We start from the raw sequence: 18,347 nt of genomic DNA, 5'->3' as shown, positions 1-18,347 counted from the left end.
TCAGTTTATCAGTATTTCGATTCTTGGATTTTTCGACTTTTCGACTTCTGGATTTTTTACTTTTTGGATTTTTAGTTTTTCGATTTTTAGATCTTAGATTTTACAGTTTTTCGACTAATTTTTCAACTTTGATAAATCTAGATTTTTTGATTTCTCGACTTTTCAGTTCTTCTATGTTTCTATTTTTCAATTTTCCGAATTTTTAAATTTTCGATTTTCCAATTTTTCATTTTTAAAATACATATTGCAATTTTTCAACTTTTTACTTTCTGAATTTTTGGATATTCCTTCCAATTTTGGAATTTTTTAATTTTTTGATTCTTCAAATTTTCTTATATTTTTGAATTTTTCGAAATTTCAATTTTGAGATATTTCAGTATTTTGATTCTTCGACTTTTCGATTGCTTGACTTCTGGATTTTCTGATTTCTCGATTTTGTACATTTTGAATTCTCAATTTTTCGTGTTTAACTTTAGATTTTTCAATTTTTCGACTGTTTTATACTTAGATTTCTTAATTTTTCAACTTTTCGATATTTTATTTTTTCAACTTTTAAAATTCTGGATTTTTCGTTTTCTCGAATTCTTCTCCTTTTCCGAATTTTTAAATGTTTGATTTTCAAATTTTGGATGTCTCGATTTATGGCGATTCGGGCATTTCGACTTTCTTATTATTCAATTTCTCAATTTTTCAACTTTTCGATTCTTTAATATTTCAATTTTTATAAAACTAGATATTTTTATTTCTCAACTTTTCAGTTCTATATTTCAATTTTTCAATTTTCCGAATTTTTAAATTTTCGATTTTCCAATTTTTCATTTTTAAAGTACATATTTCAATTTTTCAATTTTTTACTTTCTCAATTTATTTGGATATTTCTTCCAGTTTTCGAATTTTTCAGTTTTCCGAGTCTTCAATATTTCTTATATTTTTGAATTTTTCAATATTTCATTATTTTGACTTCGACTTTTCGAGTTCTTGACATCTGGATTTTTTAATTTCTCGATTTTGTACATTTTGAATTTTCAGTTTTTCGTTTTTAACTTTTGATGTTTCAATTACTTTTCGATATTTTAATTTTTCAACGGATATTTCGTTTTCTCGAGCTTTCAATTCTTCTTCTTTTCCGAATTTTTATTTCTCGATTTATCAATTTTTCCATTATAACTTTTCCATTTTTCGATTTTGGCCTACTTCGGTTTCTTAATTTTTCGACTCTCCGACTTTTCGACTCCTCTATTTCTCGATCCTTTGATTTTTCGATTTCTCGATTTCTCAGCTTTTGCATTTTGCGTCGTTTCGATTTTTTGATTTTTCGTTTTTTTTGATATTTTACTTTGCAGTTTTTCGATTTTTCGATTTTTCAGTTATGTGATTTCTCAGTTTTAAAATTTTGGAGTTTCAATTTCTCGATTTTTCGATTTTCAGTTCTCTATATTTCTATTTTTCTATTCTTCGATTTTTGGAGTATTCAATTTTGCGGTTTTACGATTTTTTTTATGTTTCGATTTCCTGCCATCTTGGTTTTTCGCTTTAAAAAATGTTTCGACTTTCCGATTTTTGCACTTTCCGAAAAAAATCTATTGCATGATTACTATTCCACTAGTATTGCTAATTTAGGACGTTTTGCTAGTATAAAACGCAATTAAAGAAGTAATTCGTAGTTAAACAAAAAAATAGTTCCCGCAGAAATTGTGAACGCTTAGAGTCGAGATTGGTTTGAACGCCTTCTGGTCTGTACATCAAACCAGTTCTCAGGCGACAATTATCAAATAATCCGATCAAAATTATACCGTCTCATTTATAACAATCACTGATGACGTCATACTTTTACAAATTTGAGGTAAAATTTGCTTGACAGATGTCAAAAGATGAAGAGTAAAAATGCCAGTGGAACAACAACACGAAGCGGAATGTAGAGCTCCAGATGTATAACTGGTTGCCTATACATAACTACACAAAATAAACCTTCCCACATAATAAGTACCGTAACGACCTTGAACTCCTTTCACATTGTATACTATCTTGTCTTCAACAACATTTCTAGTTCTGCTCGAATCGTTCTTGTGTTTATTCGTCGCACAATAATACATATATGTGAGTATTCATAGAAACTTTCACGTTATTTTAAACAACACTTCAATTTGAAAATTAATTACCCCGCTACCAACAAAATCAAGACTTCAATAGATTTTTTTGTGGCTAGTCCAGACATAATTATTATCATTAATAATTTCATATTTCGCTTTCTACAATAATTAGAGTCTACATTAAAACCCAAATCATTCTATTTTTATCTAGTTTTAGTCTCACAATGCCGCTCACTTTATATTCCGTATCTGACGGCCCCCCGTCGCTGGCAGTCCGACAGTGCCTCAAAGCCCTCAATGTGGACTACAAACTGATAAATGTTGACTTTGGATTAGGGGAACACATGACCGAGGACTACGCGAAAGTAAATACCACTTAATATAAGCCACTAGTACAATTTTTCCGTTGTAGAAAAACCCCCAAAAAGAAATTCCAGTGCTAGATGACGACGGATTTTTTCTCGGAGAAAGGTATGCTAATTCAGGGACCTACATCTGACCTTGCGTGTGCATTCAACAAGTGCGCAAAAAACAATAACATTGGGTTCACACGTATCAAATTTTATGTTCCAGCAACGCCATTCTTCAATATTTGGCAGACAAATATGGTCAAGACGATAAACTCTACCCCAAAGACTTGAAAACCCGAGCTGTCGTCAACCACAGACTCTGCTTCAACCTCTCCACGTACTACCGCTACATTTCCGAGCACGTCGTACGTACTTCCCCCAAAAGTACCCAAACTTGATCCTTTTGTTCCAGATGGCCCCCATTTTTTTCGACTACGCTCGAACCCCCCTATCTTTGAAAAAAGTCCACATCGCTTTGGACAACTTCAACACGTACTTGCAACGACTGGGAAAAAAATACGCAGCTTCAGGTACCACCAGTACCAATTTTTCAAAAAACAAAAAAAACATTATTTGAGTTGTTTAGATAACGTAACCATCGCCGACTTCCAACTAGTCACCGCTACCATGTGCCTCCAAGCCATAAATTTCGACTTCTCGTCGTACCCTCTGGTCGCCAAATGGTACGCCACCTACAAGTCCGAAAACCCGGACTTGTGGTCCATCGTGGAAGGCGGCATGAAGGAAATCAGCGACTTTGAGAAGAACCCGCCGGACTTGAGCCACATGACCCACCCCATCCACCCCGTTCGAAGACAGTAATTCGTTTTGTATTTTCTTGGTTTAGGAAAATAAACATTACATCACGTTTACTTTTTGTTGCAAGATAATCAATATCAAACTAAACAACACCCAACTTGTTATCACTCGAGATAAGGTTATTGCACGACATTTTATTTCCCTCATGTGGTAGACGCGCGTGCTAAAAAGTGTTAAAATGTCTTTGGTGAAAGTTTCGGTGGAAAATGTGGCTTCGAACGACAAAATTTTGCACGAGATCGACACGGGGAAAAGTCTGGAGGAGAACATCGACGATATTCGCCGGATTTTCCAGCTTGTGTGTATTTTTTTACTGTGACGGATATAGGTGACGAGGTGATTTTAGCCAGCAAGTATGTACGGATTGAAACTCGTGAGTACCAACGACGGGAAAACTCTGCACACTTACATTTCGGCCGACAATTTCGGCGAGATCAAAGACGGCTACTTTTTGAAACTGGTATATTCGTTGGGGTTACTCTCCAACCGAATTTTTGACCACATAGATGACGATTTCAAGGAAAAAAGCTTCCAAGACTTGTACGAACTGAGCGTGGACCCAGAATTTATCAAAGAAATCGGTAACTAAACCAAACACCACAAAAAAAAATATCAACAACGTCCTCGTTTATTCTAGTAAAAACTGAAAAACACCACGTCGTGATGGACGTCTTCACAAACAGAGATTTATCAGAAAAAGAAGCCACGGCTTGTTTGATCGCAATAGTACACTTATTCCAAAAACTATACATCACGGACATCAACCAAAAATTTTTGGACAAAATTATAGCGATAACAAAAACTGCCAAGAACCACGAACTAACAAAATTTGCTTTGTCTGTCATTCACAAAATTTTGTGTCATCGAGACCCCACTTTTGCTAAATGGAAAGAAGAAGTAACGACCGAACTTAAGCTAGAGTCAATAAATAAGTTTTCGCTTTTAGACGATCCACCAGATTACGATCTCCGATTTTATGGTTTTTATTAAAAATAAGGGGGCTGCGGAGCTCCAGTATGGCGCTATATTGGTAATAAATGCACTGATTAGGTGCTGCAAGGGCGAAAAGCGGCACCAGTTTATTAAAGAAATAGATAAACGATCTTTTAGGGAAACAGTTTACGAAAATATTATAGCACGAGGCAATGTCGACAAGAATATGGCTCATGAGCTGTACTTGTATCAGACTCATCTACTAAGGTAAGTGCTTTCTTATAATTAATTCGTTATTGTGATGATGCTGACCTTTTAATTTTAACGTAATTCTAAAAATAGATCTGATATATTATTATTATTATTATATTATTCTAGAAGCCGGGTGCAACAAATCAAAATTTGCCGTGATTTTTACTTATTATCAGTATTATCGCAAACAGGAAGAACTTATTTGGGTAATCCCAACTAAATCGGGACTAAAAATTCCGACGTATTTTCCTTTAAACTGCTCCAGATTAGGTTTAACGGGCTTCCTGTGGTTCAAGGTCTAAAGTTTTTATCAGCACGGGAGAATTCCTGAGTAATTACGTTATTCTCGGTGTTTAACATAGCAATGATTTAAATATGAAAAGGATGTGACATCGACAATTTCGCAAGACGCGAGCCATATAAGTTTTTTGTCACAAAAATAAACTGTCTGGACAGACGTAATTTATTTTTGGATAAGTTGGATAAGTTTCCTGGTTGCATAAAATATTATTTATATAAATAGAAGAAACATTTTGACATTCATTTTTATTTTTAGTAATTTTCAAATTTAAAATAGTACAATGACTGGCAAGTTTTTCTAAAATTTTTCACGTACTAAATAATTAAATATAATACAAGTTAAAAGAATATGTTACACAAGAGAAAGAGATATTTCCGTATTTTACTTTCGTTAATGAAAATTTATTGTTTATCTACTCCAAGAACTCCTTGACGTCATCTCAATTTTTTTCTAGATAAATCCTACCGAAAATATTCAAAATATGTATTATGGATTTATATTTGTGGTTTATTATGTTTATTATCGCATTTTTGACACTATTTTTTAGTAGCCTTTTTATCCCGTTTTTGTAAATTTCTTTGCCGCTTTTTTGAGTAATTTTTTAATCGCAGTTATTTTGTCATCCTTTTTTGTTACTGTCCCGTTTTTGTCCCTGTTCCTATCACCTCTCTTTTTCTCTATCCTTTTTTGTTCGTATTCTTGTTGCTGCTTTTGTTAGTAATCTTTTTTTTTATAGTTTTTTTGACGTTTTTTTGACTCCCTTTTTTGCTTCTTTTTACTCTTTTTATCATATGTTTTTAGTCGCATTTTTGTGGTCTTTTCTTTCTGGCTATTATTATTTTTTTTTTATTTTTTTGTTGCTAATTTTTTATAATATTTTTTGTCACGTTTTTGTAGTTTTTGTGTTATTTTTTGACTCAGTTTTTTACTTCTTTCGTTTTTTTTTGCGGTTTTTGTGGCCATATTTGGAATCTTTTTTTTTCGCCTTTTTTCGCTACACGTTTTTCTCTTTTTTGTTTTTTTTTTAATTGAAAACCTTTTTTTTTTCGTATTTTTTGTCAACATTTTTTGTTTTTTTACCGTTTTTGTCACTATTTTAATCACCTCATATTTTCTAAGTTATATTTTGATCGACTTTTTGTTTCTTTTTTTTTAATAAACTTTTTTGTCCTATTTTTAGTTCTTTCTTGACTTTTTTTGGCTCCCTTTTTTTAAATGCATATATGTTCTCATCTTTTTGCTTTTTTGTCACCTCTGTCGCTGTTTTTATTACGTTTTTTTATTGTCCGTCGGAGTGTTGCCGTTATCTCCTTTTTTCGTTTTCGTTATCGTTACCTCTTTTTTATCCCTATTTTTGACGCCTTTTTTTATTATATTTTTGGTCTTATTTATCGCCTTTTTGTCATCTTTTTTCAATTTTGTTTGTTACCTCTGTCGCTCTTTTGTTGCATTTTTTAATGTCCCCAGAGTGTTACTTTTTTGTCCTTCTTTTTGTCTTTTTTTTTCCTCGTTATTTTGTCCTCTTTTTTGACAGTTTTTGTCGCTATTTTTATCGATTGTTTTTCTAGCGCATTTTTGTTGCTATTTTTTTTAGCAACATTTTTTCGTCTCATGTTTTTTTTTTCATTTTTGTCGATTCTTTTTGACGATATTATTTTGATCTCCAATTTTTTTTGTTACGTTTTTGCAATTTTGTTTATGTTTATTTGACTCCCTTTTTTTAATCGCACTTTTTTTTTTGTACTGTTTTTGTTACTATTTTTATCAACTCATTTTTTTTCGTCAGTAAACATTTTTGTCCTGTTTTTATATTTTTCTGGCGTTTTTTTGATCCCTTCTTTTTATAATTTTTTTTTTGTCATATTTTTTGTTTTTGTCACCTCTGACGCTTTTTGATTGCGTTTTTATTGTCCCCTCAGTGTGTTGATGTTTTCTTCCTTTTTTTCTCTTTTCATTTTCGTTAGCTTTATGATTTCTTCTTTTTCGCAATTATTTTGTCGTTATTTTTAGTATCTTTTTTCGTCTTTGTTTATTCCATTTTCGTAGTCTTTTTTTTTTGCTTTTTCTGCTCCCTATTTAACCCAGACTCTTTTTATTGCATTTTTGGGGTCTTTTCATCGTCTTTTAGTCACTTTTTTAACTTTTTTGTCCCGTTTTTGACACTTTTCTTTGTCGCTATTTTTATCAACTCTTTGTTTTTTCTTTTGTTTTTTGTTGCATCTTTGTCGTTATTTTTAGTAACATTTTTTTGGCTTTTTTGTCTCGTTTTTTGTGTTTTTTTTTTGTACCGTCTTAGACTCCCTTTTCTTTAAACACATATTTTTTTATTTTTTTGACGTCTTTTTTTATTTCTAGCACTTGTCCCTTTTTTATTCCTTTTTTTAGTGTATTGCTTATTTTCCCTTTTTTTTCATTTTTCGTGATCGTTATTTGTATCTCCTTTTTTCGCATTCGTTTTGTCCGTTTTTGTACTTTATTTTTGTTCTTTGCTCCCCCTTTTTTTTACACACAATTTTTTGTTTTTTCAAATTCGGGAAAATGGCGGGCGGTGCGAACGCATCGGAATCTACCTTGTCGTGCAAGAAATGTAAATCAAAGGTTGTAAACGCTATCAAATGTGCAAAATGTGGCAATGCATACCACCAAAGTTGTGCAAAACTAGTGACAAATATTCAATTCTTGGATAATTCATCTGCCCTTTGTTGCGGACCAGTGCCTATGGAAGAAGATGATACAGCGTTCTTTGAAGCTGTTGATCACCTTATTGGACCTGACAAGAAAATGGACTTCTCCATTTTCACCTACCTTATGAAGCAAAAGGATTAAACGATAAATGAGTTGCGTGAGCATGTTAGATTATTAAATGAACATATTGTACAATTAAAAGGCAACTCAAATGCAAAACCTGATACACCGTACATAAGAAATGATAAAATAAGTAGAGAACCTGATAAGAAGCTATCCCCAGAAAAAGCTATAAAGAAAAACATCTATGTGCAAAAAACACCAAGTAGTAATAGTGTCATTGACACCCACGATATAAATATAAACAATCAGAAGCCAAAAGAAGATCGAACAAATAAACGCAAACCGTTGATAATTGGAAATGGCACTGACCCGGGTGGTAACAACAATTGCCATTGCGAGGGTGGTAAAACGATCTTCCATTCACTTAACTAGGATCAACCCTAAAATAACGGATGAACAAATATCGAATTTCATTGAAAACAACTTAGTATCTTTATCTTTATTGAAAGAAAATATATCACCAGGCATTAAAGTTGCCAAGCTTCAATCTCGACATCCCGATACGTATAGTTCCTTCAAGATTACAATGGACTCATTCTATTTTAAGGACCTACTTGAACCGAACTTCTGGCCTAAGGGTGTAGCAGTTAGAAAATTTTTTAACGAATACACCAGAAGACTATCGAGTACTCAAAAGCTTCCAAAAAACTCAGAAGAGGATTCAAGAAACTAAAGTGGGGCCAGGATGGAAATCTTGAATCCTTCTTAGTTTATTATCAAAATGTCAGGGGTATTCGTACAAAATTAAATAGTCTTTATGACAGCATCCTTAGCGAAGATTATCCAGTGATAGTGCTTGCAGAAACCTGGCTTATAGAGGGTATTACGAATAAGGAATTCATTGACGATCGTTATACGATCTATAGAAGAGATAGATGCACTAAATCTACAAACAAAACTAGAGGCGGGGGAGTTTTGGTGGCTGTACTGAAGATATTCGGTTCTTTTCAGCTGGACGTAAACACTAATTGCCGCGAGGAAATTTGGATCAAAGTTAGTATTAATAATGTGAATTTTGTGATAGGTGCAGTCTACATTCCTCCTGACTCTTCACCCGAAATTTACACTGAACACTGCTCAACTATCGAATTAGTATCTAGTGAATATTCAGACTCGGTTATCTGCGTGGTAGGAGACTTTAATCTCCCAAATATCTCATGGTATCTGGACCCAGAAATCGGGATTTCTCCTATCTGCGGTAACAATGCTCTAGATCAATATGTCTGTGACAGTTACAATTTTTGTGGCTTAAATCAGTTTAATACAAACCCTAATTCAACGGGTTCTATTCTAAATCTTGTTTTTTGTAATGAAATGGATTTGTCGGTTGCAAGCTGTCATCCTCTTATAAATTGTGACATTTACCATCCTGCCTTAAGTATTGAATTTATGCATATTGACTTCTCACAGAAATCAAATGACAAATCTTGTAACTATTATCGTCATTTTAGTGCGGCCTCTTACGAAGATATTAACAACTTTCTTAATAATATTAATTGGTTATTTCTGTGTGATATAAGCTGTGTAGATGTCTGCGTTAGTGCATTTTACGACATAATATCTACTGCGATTGACTTGTACGTCCCGATGCATGTTGAGCGTTCCAATAAGTATCCCAAATGGTTTAATTCCAGAACTAGACTTCTGATAAATGAAAAGAAAAAAGCTCATAAACTGTACAAACTCACAAAGCAGGACGAGGTTTATAACGTTTTTAGTTCCTTAAGACGTGAATGTAAGGAAGCCATTTCCGAGTGTAAAAAAACTTACCTAAATAATGTCGAATCGAACATACATAATGATGTAAGGGCATTTTGGTCCTATGTTAACTCAAAAAAAACAAATGATGTTATACCTAAAATTATGTGTCTTGAAAATGTCAAAGCTGAAAAGTTACCTGACATATGTAACTTGTTTGCGGATTTTTTTGAAAGTATATATGCTAAACCAAATTCTGTTAACCAAACGGCGACGGCTTCCACTTGTAACGACTTAATAGATATTTTAAAGATAGAAATCAGTGTTGATGATATTACAAAAGCTCTCGACAATATTGACATGAACTGGAGTCCGGGGGCTGACGGTTTACCGCCAGCTTTTGTGAAAATGTGCTCATCCTCACTGGTCCTACCTTTGAAAATAATCTTTAACAAATCGTTAAGCGCAGGAATATTCCCATCTGCTTGGAAAATGTCAGACGTAGTGCCCATACATAAAAATGGGAATAAGAACCTGATAAACAACTATAGAGGTATTAGCTTACTGCCTGCTCTACCTAAAATATTTGATAAAATTGTAACAGCAAAGGTACTCCCGTTCATCAAAAATGTAATTATTGAAGAGCAACATGGTTTTATAGTAGGTAAATCTACAAACACCAATTTGACTGAGTTCTCCCATTATTTGTTTAATAATATCGAAAGTGGACATATCGTTGACTGTATCCATACGGATATTAAAAAAGCTTTTGATTGTGTAAATATTGATAAACTTATTGCTAAACTTAATTCTTTAGGATTTGGCAGTCCTTTCTTAGACTGGATAAACTCATATCTTACGAGTCGACTTCAAAGGGTCAAAATCGCAGATTGCCGATCGCGGCCGATTAAAGTCACATCAGGTGTTCCACAGGGGTCCCATATGGGACCATTACTATTTCTCTTATTTATAAATGACGTTAGCTCTGCTTTTTCGGGATGCAGATTTTTACTCTTCGCTGACGATTTAAAACTTTTTTATAGAATTCACGACCCCAAAGATTCTGTATTACTACAGAGCAATTTGACTAACTTTGTAAATTGGTGTAATTCCAACGACTTACAACTTAATGTATCTAAATGCAAGGTAATCAGATTTTCTATGAAACGTGTAAAAACCGTCCCTTCATATTATATTAACTCTGATGAGCTTAGTGTTGTAGAGTCAATTAATGACTTAGGGGTTACCTTTGCTGCAAACCTTGATTTCAAGATACATATAAATAATATTATAAATAAAGGAAATAAAACATTAGGTTTTGTCCTGAGACAGTGCAGTGATTTTAACAATCTCAGGACATTTGTCACACTATATTGCTCACTTGTAAGATCTATATTGGAATATTGCACTGTGATATGGTGTCCATATCGTGAAACAAATGCCCTGAGATTGGAAAAAATCCAAAAACGTTTTATTAGATTTCTATGTTTTAAATTAAATATCCATTATAAAGCCAGTAACTATACAGATCTTCTTCTATATCTAGGTTTACCTTCTTTACATACACGACGAAATTATTTTGATATCTGTTTTCTATTTAAAATACTAAATAATCTTTGCAATTGTCCGAATATTTTGTCCATGATTCATCTGCATGTGCCATCCCGTGATGTTCGTGATCCTATTCTTTTTAGCGTTCCGCACCATCGTACTGACTATGGTAAAAATACTGTGTCACCTCGACTTTGCAACCTAGCCAATAAGCACCGACACGACATTGAATTTTTTAATGTGTCTTGTAAACGTTTTAAATGTAATGTAAAAACTGTCCTCAACATGTAAATACAATTTTGTAATATTGGCTTAGCCGTAAATAAAGTATTATTATTATTATTTTGTCCAATTTTTGGGATCTTTTTATAGCATTTTTGTAACTTTTTTTTAGTTTTCTTTTGTCACCTCAGTCGGCTTTTTGTTCCCATTTTTTCTTCTAGCAACTTTTTCTTTTGGTCGAAAATTGGTCGTATTTTGCATAGATTTGTAATTTTCAAAGGACGATTCTGGAAAAACCATTGGAGTTATCGAAGAAATGAAAGCGGGAGTGACTTCTACGGCCCCAAATCTACAAGAAAATGTATATAGTGAAATTTCGAAAATTTTGTTGAAAATTGGTCGAAAATTGGTCGCATTTTGCATAGATTTGTAATTTTCAAAGGACGATTCTGGAAAAACCATTGGAGTTATCGAAGAAATGAAAGCGGGAGTGACTTCTACGTCCCGAAATCTACAAGAAAATGTATTTAGTGAAATTTCGAAAATTTCGTTGAAAATTGGTCGTATATTGCATAGATTTGTAATTTTCAAATGACGATTCTGGAAAAACCATGGGAGTTATCGAAGAAATGAAAGCGGGAGTGACTTCTACGGTTCGAAATCTACAAGAAAATGTATTTAGTGAAATTTCGAAAATTTCGTTGAAAATTGGTCGAAAATTGGTCGTTTTGTAATTAATTTTTTTTATGCTTTTTTGACGCCCTTTTTTTTAATCGCACTTTTTTTTGTACTGTTTTGTTATTATTTTTGTCCTCTCATTTTTTTTTGTTAGTATACATTTTTGTCCTGGCGTTTCTTTGATTCCTTCTTTTTATAATTTTTTTTTGTTTTTTGTCACCTCTGACGTTTTTTGATTGCGTTTTTATTGCCCCCTCAATGTGTTGATGTTTCCTTCCTTTTTTTCTCTTTTCATTTTCGTTAGCTTTATGATATCCTCTTTTTCGCATTTATTTTGTCGTTATTTTTAGTAGCCTTATTTCGTCTTTGTTTATCCCATTTTTGTAGTATTTTTTTGCTTTTTCTGCTCCCTATTTTACCTAGATTCTTTTTATTGCATTTTTGGGGTCTTTTCATCGTCTTTTAGTCACTTTTTAAATTTTTTGTCCCGTTTTTGACACTTGTTTTCTTTGTTGCTATTTTTATCAACTCTTCGTTTTTTCTCTTGTTTTTTGTTACATCTTTGTCGTTATTTTTAGTAACCTTTTTTTGGCTATTTTGTCTCGTTTTTTGTGTTTTTTTTGTGCCGTCTTTGACTCCGTTTCTTTAAACCCATATTTTTTAATTTTTTTGACGTCTTTATTTTGTTATTTCTAGCACTTGTCCCTTTTTTGTTTCTTTTTTAGTGTATTGCTTTTTTCTCCATTTTTTTTTCATTTTTCGTGATCGTTATTTTTATCTCCTTTTTTCGCATTCGTTTTGTCCGTTTTTGTATTTTTTTTTGTTTTTTTTTACACACAATTTTTTGTCCAATTTTCAGGATCTTTTTTATAGCATTTTTGTCACTTTTTTTTTTTAGTTTTTTTTTGTCACCTTCGTCGATTTTTTTTTAGTCCCATTTTTTCACTCTACGTTGTCGCAATTTTTATCACCTTTTTTTCTCCTAGCAACTTTTTCTTTGTCTCGCTTTTATAGTTTTTGTTCCGTTTTTTGACTCCCTTTTTTTAAATGCAATTTTTTTGTCATCTTTTTTGCTTTTTTTGGCGCTTTTTTGTCACATTTTTATTGTCCCCTCGGTGTATTGTTTCTTTTCTCTTTTTTGACACTTTTTTTTTGTTTTAATTTTTTCACATATTTTTTGACATTTTTTATTATAGCTGTTTTTAACATCCCCTTTTTTCGCCCTTTATTTCGTCCCATTTTTGTGTTTTTTTTTTTACTCTCTGTTTCTAATTGCATTTTTTAGCGTCGTATTTTGTCGCATGCTTTTTTACCGTTTTTCCTTGTTTTTTTGTCTCCTCTGTTCCATTTTTATTATTTTTTCACTTTTCTTTGGCATTACTATTTTGATTACCCGTTTTTTTCTCGCGTCTTTTTGTCACCTTTTTAGGAGTCTTTTTTTCGTTTTTTTTTTGTTCCGTTTTTTGTCATCCTTTTTTGTTTTTGTACTATTTTCATCAGCTCATTTTTTCTCGCCGCCCCTTTTTTTAAATGCATTTTTTGTCATCTTTTTACTTTTCTGTTTTTTATTGTCCCCTTAGTGTGCTCTTTTTTTTTGCTTTTCGTTTCCGTTGATTTTATTACCTCCACTTTTCCGCATTTATTTTGTCACTATTTTTATTAGCCTTTTTTCGCCTGTCTTTATCTTCTAGTATTTTTCTAGTTTTTTTTTCAGTTTTCCATTTCCTCTTTTTAATCGCATTCTTTTTGTCGCATTTTTAGAACCGTTTTGGTCACTTTTTCTATTTTTTTGGCCCTTTTTTGACACTTTTCTCTATCGGTATTTTTATCACTCTTTGTCTTTTCTCTTGTTTTTTGTCGTATTTTTGTCGCTATTTTTAGTAACCTTTTTTTGTCTCGTTTTTGTAGGTTTTTTATACCGTTTTTGACTCCCTTCTCTTATACGAGTACGTATATTTTTTTAACATCTTTGCTTTGTTATTTCTGGCACAGGTCCCTTTTTTTGTTTCTTTTTTTAGTGTCCCCTCACTGTGTTGCTTTTTCCCCTCTTTTTTTTGGTTTTTCGTAATCTGTATTTTAACCATCTCTTTTTTTTTTCTTATTCCATCCCATTTTTGTTTTTTTTGTTTGTTTTTTTGCTCCCTCTTTTTTAACAACAATTTTTTGTCCCATTTTTTGGGATCTCTTTTATAACATTTTTGTCACTTTTTTAGTTTTTTTGTCAGCTCAGTCCCTTTTTTGGTGCCACTTTTTCGCTCTACTTTATTGCTATTTTTTTCACCTTTTTTCTTCTCACGTTTTTTTGTCTCAATATCTGGCGTTTTTTGTTGCATTTTTATTGCCTCCTCGATGTATTGTTTCTTCTTTCTTTTTTGACACTTTTCTTTGTCTTTATTTTTGTGTTTTTTTTTCGTTTTTTTTACTCCCTGTTTCTAATTGCATTTTTTGCATCGTTTTTGTTGCACGTTTTTTTTTGACCGTTTTTTATTGCTTTTTTTGTCACCTCTGTTCCATTTTTGTTATTTTTTCATTGTCCCCTTAGTAGTTGCTTTTTTGTGTCCTTTTTGACACTTTTCTTTGTCTTCATTTTTATGACTTTTCTTTGGCATTATTATTTTGAATACCCGAATTTATTGTGTTTTTTATTGTCCCCTCAGTGTGTCGTTTTTTTTTTTTTCTCTTTTTTATTATGCTTTTCGTTTTCGTTGATTTTATCACCTCATCTTTTCCGCATATGTTTTGTTGCTGTTTTTAGTAGCCTTTTTTCGCCTTTACAATTATCCTTTTTTTGTGGTCTTTTTTTCTTTTTTCTAATTCCTCCTTTTAATCACATTTTTTTTGTCGCATTTTTAGGGTCTTTTTATCACTTGTTTTTGTCACTCTATTTTTAACTTTTTGTCCCTTTTTTGGCACTTTTCTTTGTCGCTATTTTTACTAACTTGTTTTGCCTTTTTTATCTCCATTTTTTAATACATATTTTTTTGCAATCTTTCTCTTGTTTTTTCTGGCACATGTCTCTTCTTTTGTTACTTTTTTATTGCCTCTTCAATCTGTCTGTTTCCTCCTTTTTTGGTTCGTTTTTCGTGATCGTTATTTTTATCATTTTTTTTCCGCATTCGTTTTGTCCCGTTATTGTAGTTTTTTTTTTGTGTATTTTACCCCCTCTTTTTATAACTAAATTTTTTTCGTCCTATTTTTGGGTCTTTTTTACAGTGTTTTGATTACTTTTTTCGCTTTTCTTGATCGCCATTTTTTCTCACATTATTTGTCGCCTTTTTTTTGCTTTTTTTGTTACCTTTGGCGTTTTTTTGTTGCATTTTTTATTGTCCCCTCAGTGTATTGTTTTTTCCTCTCTCTTTTTTTGTGACTATTTTCGTCTTTTTTGTCTCATATTTGTATTGTTTTTCGCTTTTTTTTTTACTCTTACTAATAATAATCAGTAATAATCACAGTTTTACCGTATTTTTTGCCGCGTTATTTCCTGTTTCTTCAGCTATTTTTGTTGCTTTTTGGCGTAACAGAGCACGCAGTTTATATAATTTTTAAGTCTGTGATTAAAAAAACCTTGCTTACCCTAACCGATGTTACGCTACTGGCAAATATGTTCCCTTATTTACATTATCTGTATCTGTTATCATTATTTATTGTTTAAAAAATTTTACAGCTTATGTTAACAACATGTTGATAACAATTATGAATGACAATTTCATAACGCTGTTATTGATATCAACATTCTCTCGGCACGTTATCTCTATCTGTTATCACTAATTATTATCTAGATATTTTTATAGCATTTATTTATTTAAAAAATGCAACAATTACAACAAATATTTACTCCTCACAATCTCGCAGTATGGACGCCACTGACCGCCAACCTATCCGTGCGTGGTCCCTACTTTATCGACCGAATTATGACTTCTTGTATTGACGTTGCTGTCAAGCTGTCAATTCGAACCAAAATCAAGAAATAATTCATCAATACGTTAATTATAGCCCGTTTTAAGTGTTTTAAACCCTCTTCGTACGTCTAATTCAATCACGGAAAAAATGTAAGTAACCAATGTGATACAAAATTCGCATTAATTTGGTTATCTGTGACCAGTGTTGTGGTCACTAGACTGGCTCTCCCCACAAGAGCGCACTCACGTGAGTTCGATTATTACCTTGCAGACTCGTGATTTTGGCCTCAAAGTTAAAACCACCAGCACCACCCAACCTGGACAAAATTTCATAAAACAGAAGAATTAAGGTAAGTACCATTAAATTTAACCCATTTCTGGTCTTAATAATTCGTGATAGCAGTGGGCGGCACCCAGATCCGAAGAATGAGGGCGATATTGGGTTACACCTTCGTCGGAACCGCAACCGCGGTCATAACAATCCTCTCCTTTTACCACGTCTTGACGGGAAAAGGCGAAAGGATCAGCTTTGGCTGGTTCCTCGAGAACACGTCCCCCTACATGTGGGCCACCATCGGAATAGGGCTGTCTGTGGCCCTCTCGGTCGTGGGGGCCGCGATCGGGATCCACACCACCGGCGTCAGCATCATCGGCGGCGGCGTGAAAGCCCCCAGAATCAAAACCAAGAACTTGATTTCGGTCATTTTCTGTGAAGCTGTGGCCATTTACGGTCTGATTACCGCTATCGTGCTGTCTGGGTACCTGGAGGAGTTCACTTATGCGAGAGTCGTGGGGAACGAGGAGCTGAAGGCTATCAATTGGCTCGCCGGGTATCTCATGTTCGGGGCTGGAGTGGGCGTCGGGTTCGTCAATTTGTTCTGCGGGATTGCAGTGGGCATCGTGGGGTCGGGGGCGGCGTTGGCCGACGCCGCCAACGCGGCGCTGTTTGTCAAGATTTTGATCGTGGAGATTTTCGGCAGTGCCATCGGGCTTTTTGGGCTGATTGTGGGGATTTATATGGTGTCGAAGGTGTCGATGGGTGATAAACAGGCCTAAGTATTCACTGTGTGATCTATGTACTCCTATGTAAACTTAATTATTGTGTATATATTACGTACAAGTTTATTTAAGGCGTCTCTAGTGTAGGTTTGATGGGGCTTTTAGAAATGTTGGAGACCATGAATCTCGATTAGGAATTAAATTCTCATCTTTTATTCTCTCATGGAAACTTGAGATCTGTGCAAAAGTTGAGTGAGAAGTTATTGTTATTTGTGTAATTATTTCTGATGATGTATATTTGTTATTGTTAAATATTCAGATTGTAGTAAACTTTAAATTAAATGATAGACGTAAATATTGTTTTTTAATTGGTTGAAGGCTATTTAGATAAAGCTTACCTTATCCTTGAAACACAAGCAAACAAGTCCGGACTTTACAATAAACTATTTATTTAATTTATTTAAACAAAAGGCACAAAATTATAATTTATAATAGTTGATTTTGGGACGTCAACATATTAAAAAAAAAAATACCACACAGACATGCAAATAATTTTACACATTTTAAACAGGATTTACTTAACCAACTTGAGGTGACGTCATGGAAACTTTGGTGGGGATAAACAAATAAATCGAGATTAAATAAAGGCCACAAAAATGCGAAAAAAAGGGAACAAAAAACTCGCATTTTCTGTTTTTTTTTCTTTTTTGTCGTTGCTCTTTTCTTTTTTTTTTTTTTTTTTGTACATTTTTTGTGGACTTCTTTTTGGGGTGTTTTTTCTCCATTTTTCCTTCTTTTTCACTTGTTTTTTGTCGATTTTTTTGTGTCTTTTTTTCATTTTTTTTCCCTTTTTTAACTTTCCTTTATTTAGATCACAAAAAATTTACAAAAAATGAGAACATAAAAAAGGTCAGAAAAAATTGTGACAAAAAAACAATTGATTTGATTTATTATGCAAAAAACAGTTACAAAAAAAGGTAAAAAATACAAAAAACTGGCAAAACAGATTTAAAAAAGTGCCCCATCAAAAAAGGCAATAAACAGTAACAAAAATGCGATGAAAACAAGGCAACATAAAAAACTATGGCTTGGCTTGTCGGAAAAAAAGAAGTCAAAAAAACAAAAACAAAAAAGTTACAAAAAATGTACCTTCAAAAAAAAACAAACAAAAATATTTTTTATTATAAAAATTCCTCAAAAGAGGGAAAGAAATTCTGAAATAAAACGACAAAAAAGTTACAAAAAATGTATCATGAAGAAGGCGACAAAAAAGTCACAAAAATGCGAAAAGTGTGCACAAAAACAAGATAATAAAAACGATTAAAAATATCAAGAAATGCGCCATAAAAAAAACGGCGACAAAAGAAGTTTATGGCTTTTTTGTTGCAAAAAAACGATATAAAGGTGACTAAAAGACGCCAAATAAAGGTCACAAAAAGCGATCAAAAAATGTCGCAAACGCCGACAAAACAGAATAAAACACAGATTTTATAAAAAAAATCCACAAAAAGAGAAAAAATTCACTTTTTCAATATTAGGAGTTGAGAAGTTTTTCATTCTTCAATTATTGGATTTTAAACCCTTTCATTTATTCGACTTTTCAATTTATCATTTCTTCAAATTATCGATTTGAAATTTTTTATTTACTTTATTTTTACACTTTTCGATTTTTCAGTGTTTCGATTTTAATGTTTGTTTTTTCAATTTTTTTATTTTTCGTTTCTTCATTTATTCGATTTACAGTTTT

The 18,347-nt window shown here is 32.7% G+C and overlaps 3 protein-coding genes across 7 annotated transcripts in view; all 3 read left to right on the top strand.

Moving 5' to 3' along the window:
• The first annotated feature begins 1,987 nt into the window (after nucleotides 1-1,987).
• Gfzf (GST-containing FLYWCH zinc-finger protein) lies at nucleotides 1,988-3,312 on the top strand. Of its 2 annotated transcripts, none has more exons than XM_064055709.1 (6): nucleotides 1,988-2,097; nucleotides 2,302-2,455; nucleotides 2,503-2,561; nucleotides 2,664-2,805; nucleotides 2,853-2,970; nucleotides 3,027-3,312. In XM_064055709.1, the coding sequence occupies exons 2-6, from the start codon at nucleotides 2,315-2,317 to the stop codon at nucleotides 3,260-3,262; spliced, it is 696 nt and encodes a 231-aa protein (XP_063911779.1). In that variant the 5' UTR covers nucleotides 1,988-2,097; nucleotides 2,302-2,314; the 3' UTR covers nucleotides 3,263-3,312. The 2 variants fall into 2 exon arrangements, with proteins under 2 accessions (XP_063911779.1, XP_063911780.1); XM_064055710.1 differs by having other exon boundaries at nucleotides 1,993-2,097; nucleotides 2,308-2,455.
• Nucleotides 3,313-3,371: 59 nt separating this feature from the next.
• The window catches only part of LOC135128691 (engulfment and cell motility protein 1-like), a 30,273-nt gene continuing 15,297 nt past the window's right edge, over nucleotides 3,372-18,347 (top strand). Inside the window, exons 1-4 of the mRNA XM_064055706.1 lie at nucleotides 3,372-3,557; nucleotides 3,606-3,840; nucleotides 3,897-4,156; nucleotides 4,206-4,459. Of these exons, the coding sequence (XP_063911776.1) occupies nucleotides 3,438-3,557; nucleotides 3,606-3,840; nucleotides 3,897-4,156; nucleotides 4,206-4,459 (869 nt within the window). The 5' untranslated portion in view covers nucleotides 3,372-3,437. The remainder of the gene's footprint in view (nucleotides 3,558-3,605; nucleotides 3,841-3,896; nucleotides 4,157-4,205; nucleotides 4,460-18,347) is intronic.
• On the top strand, nucleotides 15,546-16,955 carry LOC135129054 (V-type proton ATPase 21 kDa proteolipid subunit c''-like). Of its 4 annotated transcripts, none has more exons than XM_064056136.1 (3): nucleotides 15,546-15,751; nucleotides 15,873-15,951; nucleotides 16,005-16,955. In XM_064056136.1, the coding sequence occupies exon 3, from the start codon at nucleotides 16,028-16,030 to the stop codon at nucleotides 16,655-16,657; it is 630 nt and encodes a 209-aa protein (XP_063912206.1). In that variant the 5' UTR covers nucleotides 15,546-15,751; nucleotides 15,873-15,951; nucleotides 16,005-16,027; the 3' UTR covers nucleotides 16,658-16,955. The 4 variants fall into 4 exon arrangements, with proteins under 4 accessions (XP_063912206.1, XP_063912205.1, XP_063912204.1 ...); XM_064056135.1 differs by having other exon boundaries at nucleotides 15,805-15,951; XM_064056134.1 differs by having other exon boundaries at nucleotides 15,553-15,751; nucleotides 16,002-16,955.

This window comes from Zophobas morio, unplaced genomic scaffold (assembly GCF_036711695.1).
Source record: "Zophobas morio isolate AGI-343-1 ecotype UQ-CSIRO unplaced genomic scaffold, CSIRO_AGI_Zmor_V1 ptg000014l, whole genome shotgun sequence".
Classification (NCBI taxonomy): domain Eukaryota; kingdom Metazoa; phylum Arthropoda; class Insecta; order Coleoptera; family Tenebrionidae; genus Zophobas; species Zophobas morio.
Note: the sequence above shows the minus strand (reverse complement) of the source record. Positions and strands in the feature narration are given on the sequence as shown.